Source organism: Rattus norvegicus, chromosome 2 (genome assembly GCF_021556685.1).
Source record: "Rattus norvegicus strain SHRSP/BbbUtx chromosome 2, alternate assembly SHRSP_T2T, whole genome shotgun sequence".
NCBI classification, from domain to species: Eukaryota; Metazoa; Chordata; class Mammalia; order Rodentia; family Muridae; genus Rattus; species Rattus norvegicus.
In genome coordinates this window covers 170,038,520-170,054,743 of record NC_141535.1, presented here as the reverse complement: position 1 = coordinate 170,054,743, position 16,224 = coordinate 170,038,520, and the positions used below count along the sequence as shown (strand labels likewise).

The window sequence follows — 16,224 nt, the reverse complement described above, 5'->3', positions numbered from 1 at the left end:
GTAGGGCCCAGTACTCTGTAGGGGTTGGCCTCAGGCCTCAGCCTGGTCCAGGTCACTTCATGGCAGATGAAGATCTCTGTCTTAGCTTGGAACTTAAGCATTCTTAGTTTTGTGGCTTTGGGCTGGCTTACCCTTATGGCTTTGTCCTGGGAATTTAATCATTTACATAAAGCATTAGCACAGAATTTCAGGAGGGTCTGGGAAACCAGAGCCCAACCCAGTGGAGCCCCAGCAGCCTCCTCCCTAGACAGCTCCCCCATCATCTTTGACCGTGCCTGGGTTCTGCTGCAAGCACCGCAGTACTGCAGCGTTCACTTTCCTTAGTGTCTCTAGGCGGCAGTGCTTTATCAAAAACAGGATGTGTGCCGCGAAGCTGGGACCCGGTCATCAAAGAAACTTGGCATGACTCCTGGTTTGCTGGAGGGCGTTGGTGTTTCTTGATGACCGTTGGAAGGCGCGCGCTCAACAGGCGCTGGAGCCTTGGAGCGTCCAGACTGTTGGGTTCGGATCCTCCACGCTGGGGCACTGGATGCACAGTGAGCAATTCCACATCTCCACGTGCTATCTGAGGGCACTTGGTCGCTTGGATTAAACGACAAATATCAATTTAAGTAGGATCTGCAGGCATTCAAGGCGCAGGCACTTTGGAGAATCAAAGAAAATTCTTAAGTAAGCTGAGGGCCACGGCTAGGACTGGTCTCACCCAGAAATTTTACGGAGGGCACCTCTCACCGCCAAGATAGGTGGCAGGTGCAAGACCTTTCACATGGCCACGCCTCTGACATCTCCTCTCCTTCACTGGCTAAAGGTCTCCTAGTGAAGCAGAGCCCTCTAGAAGAAGTCAGGGTGCAGAACGCCCGCGCCCAATCCGTGTTCTCCGGCCTGTGACCGCATTCGGCCCGCCCTCTGCACCTCTATAAGAGCGGCTGCGGAGAGCGCACTCGAAGCACCGCCCACCCCAGGCGCGCTACCTCTCCAGCTCCTCTAGCGGGGGTGCCTCTGTTCCCGCGGCTGACCAACACTACATCCTCTCTTTGATCTCCTGCACCGGGTGGTCCTTGGCTTCTCCTCTAGTCTTTTGCTCTCCTGGCCCCGTACTGTCCCGGCAGTGCCCTCGGCAGGTGAGCAGCGCTGCAGCGCGGCGATCCGGAAAGCTCACCTTGCACAGACCAGTTGCGGCCAGCGAGAAACTCTGGTCTTTAAAGGATGAAGAACTCAATGCTGGAGGCTGCGTCCCTCCTTCTGGAGAAGCTGCTCCTTATTTCCAACTTCAAGATCTTTAGCGTGTGCGCCCCGGGAGGAGGCACAGGGAAGAAACATCCCTATGAAATCAACTCTTTTCTCCGGGGTGACGTGTTGGAAGTGTCACGGACCCATTTTACCCACTATGGGATCTACCTGGGGGACAACCGTGTCGCCCATCTAATGCCTGACATCCTGTTGGCCCTGACCAGTGACAAGGAACGCACTCAGAAGGTGGTCTCCAACAAGCGTCTCCTCCCAGGAGTCATTTGCAAGGTGGCCAGCATCCGTGTGGACACAGTAGAGGACTTTGCCTATGGAGCGGACATCCTCGTCAATCACCTAGACGAGACTCTCAAGAAGAAGTCCTTGCTCAATGAGGAGGTGGCACGCAGAGCAGAGCAGCAGTTGGGGCTGACCCCCTACAGCCTACTGTGGAACAACTGCGAACACTTTGTGACCTACTGCAGATACGGCTCTCCTATCAGTCCGCAGGCTGAGAAGGTAGGAGAGACTTGCAGGAGCTGGGGTTTGGATCTGGGAGCTTTTTGGATATCTCCTCCACCAAACCATTCTTAGGAGTTGTAGATTAAGTAAGGAAAGCTCTGGCGTTTCTAGGGGAGATCTGGTAAACAAAGGTTGCCTTGCAGGAAGGCTATTTCAAAATGTGCAATAAAAAGGGTGTGGCCACACAGACCACTTCCAGAGATTCCAAAGTGCTGTCTGACTGCTGTACTAGTCATCTTGGTCTGCACACGCAGATAGTTCAAATGATCAGGAGCAAGGGACTGAAGGACTTGGAACTTTTCCCACGAAGTGTAACTGGCAGGAAGGTATCCACTTGTCTCTGTTTCTATTTGCACAAAGTGATTTCCCTTTACGTAATAGGCTCAAAATTCCTGCTAGGAGACAATAGGTAGACACCCTTTATTTCTGTGTTTGACTGGGGGAGATTTCTCCTTGTCGTATAACTTTTGCTAAGTGACTTTTATCCCCATATCATGTTCTTATTCATTGTTAAGCGTCTCCTAGCCATTAGTTCCAAAGGTGGGTTGTATTTTAAGTTCCCCAGAGATTAAAACAATTCGTTTTACTGGAAGGTAAATTTTATGACTACTTTGGGGTGGGAGGACCCAAGTAGTAGGAAATGATTGTTAAATAAGCTACAAATCCTAAGAAAAGAATACACTATGAACTCACAAAAGACGGTTTATGTTTTAATCATGCACAGCAATGCTTTTCAGCTTTGACAATAATTAAGGGGGCATTAATTAGCATTTGCTCTTAATGGAATTCTGGTCAGTCTCACAGTATGTTTTTGTGTCATTTTGTATGTTTAGATGCTGTTTTGGACCCAAATTAATATGTCATCACAATCTACAACCTAGATTTTTCTGATTTATGCCTTGAGTAATTTTTTGACACAGCACTGGGCTTTTATATGTAGGCATAATAAATTTCTGACAGATTTTTAAAATTGAACCAGAAATAACTTATTCTAGGGATCATTTTCTATGGTAAATTAAAATATGATTAGGATATTATGCAATGATTCAGAATCTCCCCTCTAGCCCAGGCCTATTTAGAGGGCAATGTTATCATATTCACAAACACTGGCTCCAAGGTATCCAAAAAGAAACACATAGGGTTTAGTTAAGGACCAAGCCAATTATTCCTGTAAGGAAAAATAGTTTTCCTATCCAATTTGAGAGTTGCCCTTTCATAGTATACATGTAGCATCGCATTACGTATCTCAACAGCAAAAAAAGGTATAAGTGCTTTTTATAAGCAATAAAATAGTAATCATATAAAGAACTAATTGGGTGGTTTCTAATGTGGGGAAATGCTATGTTTCAGATTAGTGAAGTGTTTTAATTAATGAAGCTTCATAGTCTCTAGTGAAACTGAGTTTCTGTGTTTCCTTGTTTCCCTTTGAGTGGCCTAACAAACAATTTAGCCCCAGTCTAGAAGACTAGATTTCCTCAGGGGAAACAAATTCTCACCCAAATGTTCTAATTCTAAGAACTTTTTTTTAGTAAAGGAAGTGTTAGTTCTACATGATTTCTACTTTGAAATTTTTAAAAGGATTTTTGCTTTAATTAAATGTGTATGTATACAAGTGCAGGTGCTGCTGGAGGCCAGAGACTCTGCACCCTGGGGTGGTTGTAAGGTATCCACTCAGTGCTGGGATGATGCAGAGAACTCTGTAAAGACAGCACATATTGTAAGGCTAGCCATCTCTCCAGCTCCATGCTTTTACAATTTTAGAAACATGATCTATTATTTATTTCTGGGTCTGATTTTTGAAGTCTTTCACAGCTATTGTATCTTACTTCAGCATGGTAAAGCCATCTCTTTTTTTAAATAAAATTTTATAAAAAATTTCTTCAACACTTCCCTCAGGTGAAAATTTCTTGCTATTAACAGTGCATACAAGCAGGCCAGTGAGAAGAGTCAGTGGGTACAGGTGATTACTGCTCAAATCTGACTGCAGTTTAATCTCTGAATCCCACAGTGGAAGGACGAAAGGAACCAACTTCCAAAAGCTGGCCTCTTTTTTTTTTTTTTTTTTTTTTTTGGTTCTTTTTTTTTGGAGCTGGGGATCGAACCCAGGGAAAAGCTGGCCTCTTGAATTCACACAAGTGCTATGGTAATGGTATTGCCCCTCCCACAACCTCTATAATAAATAAGTTTAAAAAATCACTAAACAAGAGCCTTTACATCTTTGAGAGAATACTCAAAGTTTTTTTAAAGTATTGACAATTTTGTATACTTCTATAATGTATTTTGATCACATACTCCTCTTACTAAAATTCCCTTCCTCACCCAGCTGATCCATTTCTACTTTACAAATTACCCTCCTACACTTTTTGTGTATGTGACTTGCTGAGTTTAGTTAGTGTCTTGGTCAGTGTTCCAGTGCTGGGAAGAGATACGGTGACCACAGCAACTCTTACAAAGGAAATCACCTAATTGGGGTTGCTTATAGTTCCAGAGGTTAATCTAGTATTAGCCACTGGGCCTGGCTTGGGCTTTGGAAACCTCAAAGCCCACCCTCAGTGACATCTTCCTCCAACAGGGCTTCCTATTGCCTTGACACCTATTATACATTGTCTACTCTCTACTTAAACAAAACAAGACAAAACAACAAAACAGGTTCTTCATGTAGCTAAGGCTGACCTCAGACTCCCAATCAGCTGAGGACAATCTTGAACTACTGATCCTCCTATTTCTACCTAACCACATCTAACGTATGCAATGTTGAGGACCTTGCTAGAACCCTACATACACAGATACACACATGCATACTTAAAAATAATAAAAATCAATCTTAGAAAGTAAAGACGTTAGAAATCTTCCCATTAAGCCCTGGAGTCAAGTTGAGCAACAAAGTCAGACCTCATCTCATATACATTGCAATATTCTAGACAAGGATCTTGAGTCCTGTATGAATAGCAAATCTCACATGAAAATGACAGTTGTTAAATTCTAACAATGACAAAGGTAACTGTTAAGAACTATAGCAGTGATAATAATAAGTATAATATATTTATGCACTACCTAGAAGAACATGATTCTTTTCTTAAAGATTTAGTTTATCTCCAGGGCTAATCTGGTATTCCAAGGAAGAAGAAAGCCTAGACCAGTTACATGCTTTATTTAATGTTATACAACAGTCAGCACACCTAAACACAGGACACCATTTCCAAAGAAGATTGATCTTATATGAAAAAGTGACACAGTTGAATGCATCCACTACAGGTGGGAAACATATTTAAGGTCTTTATTTCCAGGAGCCAATTATATGTCACATAACTGATGAGGGAGAGGATATGCCAACCTAGTGTGACTGTGTCTTTAGACTTTATATAAAAATTTATATAAAATATGATTGGTATCATCAAATTTTAGAGTAGTAAAGTAGAATAATTGCCTAATTTCTGTTGTTTTTAAAAGCTTGAGTCTAGAAATTTCCTTTTTAGGTTAAGTTAGAACATGTGAATTAGTATTAATTAATTTAATGTTGTTTTTCATCTTTAATGCTGAGTAACTTTGATGAGGTTCGTTTCTATAGTTTTCTATAACATTCTACTATTACTTCATGAGTCCCTTTTATGCATTTTCCTGGTGGACACAGAGCAATGGGGAAGACCACTCGGTCTGTGGTATATGCGGTTCTTATTAGCCATGGTTCATAATAGTCTTAACTCTTGTTTTCCAGTTTCACGAGACTGTGAAGATACTCATTCGTGATCAGAGAAGTTGTCTTGCTTCAGCTGTCTTGGGATTAGTGTCTATTATCTACACAGGCCTGGCATCATATATGACCCTTCCTGCAGTCTGCATCCCGTTCTGCTTGTGGATGATGTCTGGCTAGCTTCCAACCCCCATGGGAATGTGTGAAAATATGTTTATATTTACAGAGCACAAAACATTATAAGCATTGTCGATAAAATGTGGCCCACAACACGTTCTAGATAAAAAGTGATCGAGAATCATGCAAAGTGCTTACCATGTAAGCCGAACAGAGCCTTTCTGCATCTTCTCAGGCTGCAGAACACCAGGAGCCCTGGAAGCTTGTCAGTCTGTCAGAGGTCAGCGGCCCCAGAGGAATGGCACCTGAGGTGAAAGCCACAGGAGATAATTCAGGTTATTCTTTCCTCCTGTAATCATTCTGTTGTTAGGCTTATCAGCTGAGATCACTAACTTTATTGTAATGTATTCTTATGTAATGACCGATATTAAAGTGAACAATTTCCCTCATTTAGATGAATATATGTTTGAAAATTAGCTGAAAGGAAACTAAAGCTCACATTCCCTTTTGCCTTTCTTTGTATAATAATATAATCTTAAGTATGTCAAGAATACTATTTTCATTATTTCATTATTTCAAGATCAGTGTTGAAAGAGCTTACTGAAGTGACTGGTCAGAAAGCATAGGAGTGTAGGAACAGCCACAGTAGCTATTTATATTTACCTTTGAATAGCCTGAGATTTTGTTTTCTTCTTTTCTTTCCATATGACTGTATGGCTACTTTCAAAAAGGTGAACAGAATTATTAAAATAATTCTGGTATTAGATATACACATGTGCCAAATGAATACACCAATACCTGCACTCACATATTGATAGGTAAACTGTACTTCTGGTTGCTTTATTATACTAGTGTCATTTATTAATGAGGATCTACAAAAATGAATATAAAACCAAATCCAGTGTCTTTTCCTGTCCCTTGAATCTCTCTCTCTCTCTCTCTCTCTCTCTCTCTCTCTCTCTCTCTCTCTCTCTCTCTGTGTGTGTGTGTCACTGGATAGTTTTAAAGCTAAATTTACTAATATCCTTTTTTAAAATACAAGTTACATGTTTTACAGTTAATTTTCCACTTTAAGTATAATTTATGACCATAAGAGAGGTATGTCACAGCAGTATATAAAGCTTAAATGAATAGAGCCAAAAAATAATTATTCTGAGAAAGTCACTAATGCCAAGCATTGCAGGTGTGTTCACTCACTCTACTAGATCAGAGGGGAGACCTATCTTGTTAAAAAGCACACCTTCAAGACTGTCACTAAAATGACACAGGTTGGAGTTACATTTCAGGTACTGAACTGTTATCAAAGGTGGTACATGGAATATCTGTTGTCCTTAGAAGGTTGGAGCAGCAGGTAGAGAGCTCCAAGCCTGTGTGGGCTGGAAGACAATACTGTCTGTTGTCTGGTAACTGTTAAAAGGTACAAAACAGGCACTGAAGAGATGACTCAGCACTTAGAGCTATTGCTACTCTTGAAGAGGACCAGGATTTAGTTGCCAGCAGCTCCTGGTAGATCACAGCCTTCTGTAACTCCAATTTAAAAAGATTCAACACCCTCTTCTGGCCTTCATGTGCATAACATACATGGTAGACAAACATGCATGCAGGCAAAACACACACACACACACACACACACACACACACACACACACACACACACACACAAAATAAAACTTAAAAAAAATTGAATCACAGAATAGCCAAGCATGTAATCCCAACCCTTGGAATGTAGAGGAAGGAAGATTGGGAGTTCAAGGCAAGGCTGCTTACACAGGGGGTTTAAGATTTGTTTGCACTGCCCAAAGGGCTTCAAGACCAGCTTGCACTGCATAGGTAGTTCAAGACTAGTTTTGGCTACATGAGACCCAGTCTCAAAACAACAGAAGAACCACAGAACAGTGACTCTTCTGTCAGAAAAGAGGATTTTTTTTTTAGTCAGTGATCGGGCTAGAACAAACGAAAGTACAGATTTTAGTTTAGCTGAGGTCTTATGACCTAGTATTTTCCTACAACAAATTTAGTTGGAGTATAATGATAATTAATTAAAATTTGTTTAATATTCAAATTAAATGTTTAACTGCTTAAGTGTTTTATATCAGTAAAACACTGAATGGAAAAAATCAAATAATACAGGTGTTCTTTGGGCCTGATTCAACCACTTAAATTACCTGAAGTATCTGTGAATGTGGACAGCCACTGTGTTAGTGCCTTTTTCTTTTCACCATGGGAGTTGTTTATGTGACTTCATTATAACCCACCTCCCACAGACATCAGTATTGTAGGTAGTAGAAAATAGTTTGAAATTAAATCTGTGTTCACAGATAGTGGTTCCTCCTTATATACTATGAGAATTCTTGGGGTTAGAGTTAACATAAATAATCTTGACTCTCTTCATATTATTAGACCAAGACTCATTCATCATTCAATGGATGCTCACTCCATGCTAAGCATTGAAGTGCTGCAACTTCATGCTCTGGTATTAGTTTTCCTTTTTTTTTTTTTTTTTGAGACAGGGTGTCACTCAGTAAAGTAAATTTACTTAGAATGAATTCACTCACAGAGAGTTGTGTGCCTCTGTTTTCCAAGTGCTGGAACTAAAGGTGTGCTCACCACTCCTGGCCTAAAATTACTTTCTAGCTAGCTATAACAGCATGTATATAGTGTGGTGGAAAATACAGAGAAAAGAACAAGTAATTTCTGCCTCAGGAGTCAGGCATTTTACGTGACGGAGGCAATAACAACCAGGAAGCTGACAAACTGTGAGGTAACTTTGTTACATTGACATCATTCTACTGTCCTTGGGAAGCAAGGAAAAGAAGAAAGGTTCTATTTGTTAAATGTTACACAACACCAGAATTGCTGAACTTGTAGATACGAAAGTCTCTTTTGTTCTTTCCATTTGATTCATTGGTTAACAAGGTAGAAATAAACATGTTGGTTATGGGGAAAAAAAAACTTAGGCCAATCATTGCTTTCCTAACCCATGGTGGCAGGTAATGAATTTCTCTAGACTTTATCAGTCAAAGCTCATATTTATGATCCAAGTTCACGATATTATATTATTTCTATTCTGTCTTGACAGTGATAGCTAAGTCATGGTGTATTATATCTTTTGATTTGTTCTTTGCATAGATGAAGGACAGAGGGCCTCCTGGGTTTAAGATGACTTAATGCCAGAGTCAGGGAGTAGGTTGTATAGGGAATGGATGATATATGAGATGTGGACTGAGATACAGGGCCTAACAGACATAGTTGCACTGGAGTTTCAGTGATTGACAGCTGAATAGAGCTAACTGAAGGCACACAGAAAGAAGAGACCAATTTTAGCTGCAGAACCCAAAATCAGGCAGGGGATACTGAGACTTAAATGATCAGACAGGTTTTGGATGGGACATTCCACACATGGGAACGGCATGGGGAATACATGCAAATTGCCTAGAACACACACCATGAATAGCTGTGAGGTCTTCGATGTCAGACAAATGCAAGTGGTTTAGGGGCTGCAGAGGAAGAGTGGTGACTAGACATGCAGAAACACAAAGCAGTGCTGAGGTGGCCTAAGTCTTCTGTAGATCAAGATGTTTGGACTTTATGGATAGGCAGTGGAGAACGAGCATAGAAAGGTAACTTCCAAGAATAAAGCAGAAGGATGGATGGGGTTGAGGTGGGATAGAGAGACTGGAGAGGTTTAGCTAAGGTCTTTGTTAGATTTAAGGTCTAGATCAGTCTTCTCAGTCTCCCTAGTGCAGTTCTTCATGTCGTGGTGAGCTCCAACCATATAATTATCTTCATTGCTACTTCACAACTGTAATCTTGCTACTATAATCTTGCTACTAATCATAATGCAAATATCTGATATGCAGGATATATAATAAGTGACCCCTGTGAAAGACTTGTTAGATGCTCAAAAGGGTCCTGACCCACAGGTAGAGAATCACCAGTGTAAATGGTGAGATGGCTCAGTGATCACCCAAGTTCAAATAAGGGTCTGCACTTGCAAGTGTAGAAAGCAGTGTCAAAGAAGTGCCAAGCAACTTGGACCACTTAGATTTGATTGGTGAACAACTGTGATGGATTGTTAGGGAATATCATGCATCCTTGCTTTTCCTAAGAAAGAGTTGATTACTGTAACATAAATTAACTTGTCAAGTGTGTATACACTCCTGATAGTCAATTTGCTAGGCATGCTCCTTCCTAAGGACATGTAAGGAAGTTTGGATTGGTTGTTTTAATTTTTGTCACAATGTATTTCTTACTTTTCTGTTTGCTATTTCATATTGTTCATGTCCAAGACTAAAAGCTGTTTTTCAGGAACACGGAGTTACTGTAATGGCAAAGTCTTTTGTTATGGATGAGAAGCATCTGAACAGAATTTTTATTTTATATAATCTATCTGGGGTTTCAATAAACTTAGACTTTTTTTAGTTAAACTAAGTTTATACACATGTATTTTGAATAAAAGCAGTTCTACATATCATTTTCTTGTCTTTCAATTTTAACTAAGGTTAGACAGCAAATACTTTTTGAACTCAGTAGCCTGAAGAATATTGCCTAAGCTATTTTACTATTATTAAATGTAGCTTTATATAGTCAAAATGAAAAGTTTATGTGAATCTTCCTGTGGACTGATATGATCTTTCTTACCCACATCTTTAAGCCTACCTTAATTATGAGGGACTAAACAACAAATCCTTCATCCATCTGAAAAACTGAACCACCCTACAACTGTTTATATGCAACCAGACGTTTAATGCTACCAGAGGACCCTGGAGCTGTATTTGCTGTTAATGGGGTCTAAGTTGTGCTGGGCGGTGGGGTGGGGGGATTCCATGGCAAGCTTTAAAACACTCAGCCAATCACACAAAATCTTAGAATCTTAGTTCTACAGTTTTTGGGTCTAATGAGGAAGAATAACTTGAAGACAGGTTTAAAACACCAACAAGAGCAGGGCCCAGCATTTTCTGCCTCTTGAATGCCAGGGAGGGAGGGTGTTAAAGAGTGTAGTTGCTCTGAGTACCGATTAGGTGGCTCACTTGGGTTTCTGCCTGCCCTAGTCTTTGTTATCTTTCAGGACAGAAGCTTGTAGGCTGCAAGTCTCTCTTCATGTCAGCCTGTCATCTGACCCATTAGATCTAAAAATGCTGCCAGAGTCCCCACTCCTCAACATCTACCTTCATTACAACCTCATTTACATAGAAACAACACACTGCACTGTTAACACAGCTAGCAAAGAACCCATTGAACAAATTTCCACAAAATCTCTTCATTCCCAGTAAGACATTAAGTCCCCTGTCCCCTTTTTAGATGACTCTTCCCTTTCCTCTGACCCTATGTCTATAATCTTCCAACCCGCTATGTTCTAAGGAGATTCCAAGTTTATTTCTTGGTGAAGAACAAAATAACCCTTTCCTACTCAGTTGCAGGTGGCATTACTGGTTTCACAATTCTAAGGATGGGGGAAAGGGTTGTTTGAGGACAAAAGGGTAACAATAATGTTAAGTATCTAGTCAAAAATTAGAAGGCCAGGTCTGCAGCGATGTCTCAGCACCTGCTGGCCTTGCACAGGACCTGGTTCTCTCCTCAGCATTCACATGAAAGCTCACAACTGCCAATAATTCCAGCTCCGGGAGATGTGACATCCTTTTTGTACCTCATTTGGCATCAGGCATGCATGTGGTGCGCATACAGGAAGACACACACACACACACACACACACACACACACACACTTAAAATAAATCTTAAGAGAATAAAAAATAGAAGCCTTGGATTGGCCACTCTCATGAGTTTCAAACCCCACCTCTGGTATCCCTGGTAATACATTAATTTTCAGAAAGGAGAAAAGGAAGGACACTTCATATTCATCAAAGGGAAAATCCACCAAGAGAAAGTCTCAATTCTGAACATCTATACCCCAAATGCAAAGGCTTCCACCTTCACAAAAGAAACTTTAGTAAAGCTCAAAACACATATTGAACCCCACACAATAATAGTGGGAGACTTCAACACCCCACTCTTACCAATGGACAGGTCATTTAAACAGAAACTAAACAGAGACACAGTGAGACTAATAGAGGTTATGAACCAAATGGATTTAACAGATATCTACAGAACATTTCACCCTAAAACAAAAGAATACACCTTCTTTTCAGCACCTCATGGTACCTTCTTCAAAATATAATTGGTCACAAAACAACCCTCAACTGATACAAGAAGACTGAAATAATTCCATGCACCCTATAAGACTACCATTGCCTAAAGCTGCTCTTCAATAACAGCAACAGAAAACCCACATACACGTGGAAACTGAACAACTCTCTACTCAATGATGATTTGGTCAAGGATGAAATAAAGAAAGAAATTAAAGACTTCCTGGAATTTAATGAAAACGTTGATACCTCATACCCAAATCAATGGGGAACAATGAAACCAGTGCTAAGAGGAAAATTCATAGCACTAAGTGCACTGGTAAAGAAACTGGCAACTTAACAGCACACCTGAGAGCTATAGAACAAAAAGAAGGAAATTCACCTAAGAGGAGTAGAAGGCAGGAAGTAAAACTCAGGGCTGAAATCAACCAAATAGAAACAAGCAAAACCAAAACCTGGTTCCTTGAGAGAATCAAGAAGATAGATAAACTCCTAGCCAAACTAACTAAAGGACCCAGAGGCAGTATCCAAATTTACAAAATCAGAACTGAAAAGGGAGACATAACACCAGAAACAGAAAATTCAAAAAAAAAAAAAAAAAAGAAATCATCAGATGCTACTACAAAAGTCTATACTCAACAAAACTGGAAAATCTAGATGAAATGGATAGTTTTCTAGACAGATACCATATACCAAAGTTAAACCAAGAGCAAGTAAACGCTCTAAACAGACCTATATCCCATAAGGAAATAGAAGAAGTCATTAAAAACCTACCAACTAAAAAAAAGTCCAGGGCCAGATGGATTTAGTTCAGAATTCTACCAGACCTTCAAAGAACTGATACCAATATTCCTCAAACCATTCCATAAAATAGAAACAGAAGGAACACTACATAATTCATTCTAGGAAGCCTAATTACTCTGATACCTAAACCATACAAGGACCCTACCATAAAAGAGAACTTCAGACCAAACTTACTTATGAATATGGATGCAAAAATACTCAATAAAATTCTCGAAAACCAAATCCAAGAACACATCAAAACCATCATTCACCATGATCAAGTAGTCTTCATTACAGGGATGCAAGGTTGGGTCAATATACGGAAATTCATTAACATAATTCACCATATAAACAAACCCAAAGAAAAAAATCACATTATCATCTCCTTGGATGCAGAAAAAAAGCATTTTACCAAATACAACACCCCTTCATGTTAAAAGTATTGGAGAGATCAGGAATTCGAGGCTCAAACCTAAATATAATAAAAGCAATTTACTGCAAACCAACAGCCAATATCAAATTTAATGGAGAGATACTTGAAGCTATCCCACTAAAATCTGGGAGAAATCAAGGATGAACACTATCCTGATATTTATTCAATATAGTATTTAAAGTGCTAGGTAGAACAATAACACATCAAAAAGAGATGAAGGGGATACAATTGCCCAAGAAGAATTAAATGTATTACTATTTGCAGATGATATGATAAGATACATAAGTGACCCCAAAAATTCTACCAGAGCACTTCTCCAGGTGATAAACAACTTCAGCAAAGTGGCCAGATATAAAATTAACTCATATAAATCAGTAGCCTTCCTTTATAGAAATGATAAACAGACTGAGAAAGAAATAAGGGAAACAATTCCCGTCACTATAGCAACAGATAATAAAATATCTTGGGGGTAACTCTAACCAAACAAGTAAAAGACTTTATGATAAGAACTTCAAGTCTTTCAAGAAAGAAATAGATCTCAGAAAATGGAGAGATCTTCCACGCTCATGGATTGGCAGAATTAACATAGTAAAAAATGACCCTCCTATCAAAGGCAATCTACAGATTGAATGCAATCCCCATCAAAATCCCAACACAATTCTTCAAAGACATGGAAAGAGCAATTCTTAAATTCATCTGGAAAGGCAAAAAACCCAGAATAGCGAAAACAATTCTTAACAATAAAAGAATGGCTGGGGGAACCACTGTCCCTAACCTCAAGCTCTACTACAGAGAAAAGTGATAAAAATTGCATGGTATTGGGGCTGGGGATTTAGCTCAGTGGTAGAGCGCTTACCTAGGAAGCGCAAGGCCCTGGGTTCGGTCCCCAGCTCCGAAAAAAAGAACCAAAAAAAAAAATTGCATGGTATTGGTACAGAGACAGACAGATTGATCATTGGAATAGAATTGAATACCCAGAAATAAAACCACACACTTAAACACACTTGATCTTTGACAAAGAAGCCAAAAATATACAGTGGAAAAAAAGAAAGCATTTTCAATAAATGGTACTGGTCAAACTGGTTGTCTGTATGTAGAAAAAATGAAAATAGACCCATATTTGTCACCATGCACAAAGCTCAAGTCCAAGTGGATCAAGGACCTCAACAAAAATAAAACCTGATACACTGAATTCAATAGAAGAGAAAGTGGGAAAGAGCCTTGAATTCATTGCAACAGGCAGAAATTTACTAAACATAATTCACGCTCAAGATCAAGAATTGATAAATGGGACCTCATGAAACTAGAAAGCTTCTGTAAGGCAAAGGATATAGTCAATAAGATAAATCGGCATCCTACAGATTGGGAATAAATCTTCACTAACCCCACATCTGATATAGGGCTAATGTCCAAAATATACAAAGAACTCAAGAAGCTTACCACCAAAAAAACCAAATAACCCAATCAAAAAATAGGGTAAGAACTAAACTGAGAATTCACAATAGAGGAATCTCAAATGGCTGAGAAGCACCTAAATAAATGTTCAAAGTCCTTAGTGATCAGAGAAATGCAAATCAAAATGACCCTGAGATTCTACCTTACACCAGTCAGACTGGCTAAGATCAAAATCTCAGGTGACAATACCTGTTGGTGAGGATGTGGAGAAAGAGGAACACTCCTCCACTGCTGGTGGGGTTGCAAATTGGTACAACCACTCTCTGAAATCAATTTGGAGTTTCCTTGGAAAATTGGAAATACGCCTACCTAAAGATCCAGAAATACCACTCTTGGGAATATACCCAAAAGATACCCCACCATGCCACAAAGCACATGGTCCACTATGTTCATAGTGGCCTTATTTGTGATATCCAGAAGCAGGAAACAACCCAGATGTCCCATGACAGAAGAATGAATATAGAAAACGTGGTTCATTTACACAATGGAATACTTATCAGCTATTAAGAACGAGGACATTTTGAGTTTTTCAGGGAAATGGATAGAAGTAGAAAATATCATCCTGAGTGAGGTAACTCAGACTCAAAAGGACATGTGGGTATTAGCCAAAAAAAAGTATAGAATACCCAAGATACAGTCTACAGAACTCAAAAAGTTCAACAAGCTGAAGGGACCAAGTGAGGACACCTCGGTTCTACTTGGGACGGAGGGAGGGGCTGCGGAGGGAAAGGAGATGTAGATGGGGAGAGAGGGGAACAAGATCTGGTATTAGGTGGGGGAAAAGGACTGAAGCCCTGAGGGCCAGCAGAAACAAAGCAAACAGGGGACCTCAGGAGGAAGGAGGTTTCAAAGACCCTTTAGAATGTACCAGAGACCTGGGGAGTGAGAAACTCTCAAGACTCCATGGTGGCAGGGGTGCTGGGGGTAGGGGTGGGGACCCTAGATGAAAGGCCCTACAGTGGGGAGAGGGAACTTACTGAATCCTCCTCCAGCATAAAGACAGGGCATCAAGTAAGGGATGGGGTTGCTATCCCACGCTAAAGCTCTGACCCATAATTCTTCCTGTCTGAAAGAAATGCAGGGATGGAAATGGAGAAAAGCCCGAGGAAACGAAGGTCCAGCAACAGGCCCAAAGGGGGATCCAGCTCAAGGGGAGGCCCCAAGGCCTGACACCATTACTGAGGCTATAGGGTGCTCACAAAAAGGGATGCATCATGACTGCCCTCCAAATGACCCAGCAAGCAGCTGTAAGAATCAGATACAAATATTTGTACCCAACCAACAAACAGAAGATGCCGACCCCTTTGTTTGAATTAGGGAAAAGCTGGAGGAAGCTAAGGAGGAGGGTAACCCTGTAGGAGGACCTGTAAAAGACTAATATTTTCTCTTTCCTATGAGTTAATTAAAAACAAATGAATTAATCCTAATGAGCTCTGTCAATAATCTGGGAAGGAAAATGCCCTGAGGAAAGCTGTCTGTTCCAAAACTGAAAGCAGCTGAGGAGGAAGGTGACCCTATAAGAAGACCATCAGTCTCAACTAACCCAGACCCCTGAGGTCTCTCAGACACTGAACCACCAACCAGGCAGCATACCTGAGCTGATATGAGACCCCCAACACATATACAGCAGAGGACTCCCGGTCTAACCCTCAAGAGACTGAAGGCCCCGGGGAGTGGTGAGGTCTAGTGCAGTGCAGGTGGGGTTTGGGAGGTGGGGACATCCTCGTAGAGAAAGGGGGAGGAGGTATGAGATGTGGAACAGTCAGAGGGTGGACCAGGAAGGGATAAAGTCTGGACTGTAAGAAAAGATTAAATAAAAAAATGGACAAAAAAGGGTAAACCACTTCCCAA

General features: G+C 40.5%; 1 protein-coding gene and 1 long non-coding RNA gene across 6 annotated transcripts in view; one reads left to right on the top strand and one right to left on the bottom strand.

Moving 5' to 3' along the window:
- Positions 1-16,224, bottom strand: part of LOC102555909 (uncharacterized) — a 103,539-nt gene that overhangs the window by 71,626 nt on the left and 15,689 nt on the right. For all 4 annotated transcript variants that reach the window (XR_015675918.1, XR_015675910.1, XR_015675906.1 and 1 more), the window contains exon 3: positions 5,756-5,862. This is a non-coding gene — a long non-coding RNA (uncharacterized LOC102555909). The remainder of the gene's footprint in view (positions 1-5,755; positions 5,863-16,224) is intronic.
- On the top strand, positions 944-10,031 carry Lrat (lecithin retinol acyltransferase). Of its 2 annotated transcripts, NM_022280.4 has the most exon segments (3): positions 944-1,746; positions 5,465-6,504; positions 6,545-10,031. In NM_022280.4, coding segments are annotated over 2 exon segments (696 nt in total). In that variant the 5' UTR covers positions 944-1,206; the 3' UTR covers positions 5,621-6,504; positions 6,545-10,031.

Excerpts from the sequence above, each read along its gene's own strand:
- Lrat (XM_087632253.1), top strand. The coding sequence starts at position 1,207 with ATGAAGAACTCAATGCTGGAGGCTGCGTCCCTCCTTCTGGAGAAGCTG. Across the intron at positions 1,747-5,464 it reads TCAGTCCGCAGGCTGAGAAG|TTTCACGAGACTGTGAAGAT; the intron begins GTAGGAGAGACT and ends CTTGTTTTCCAG.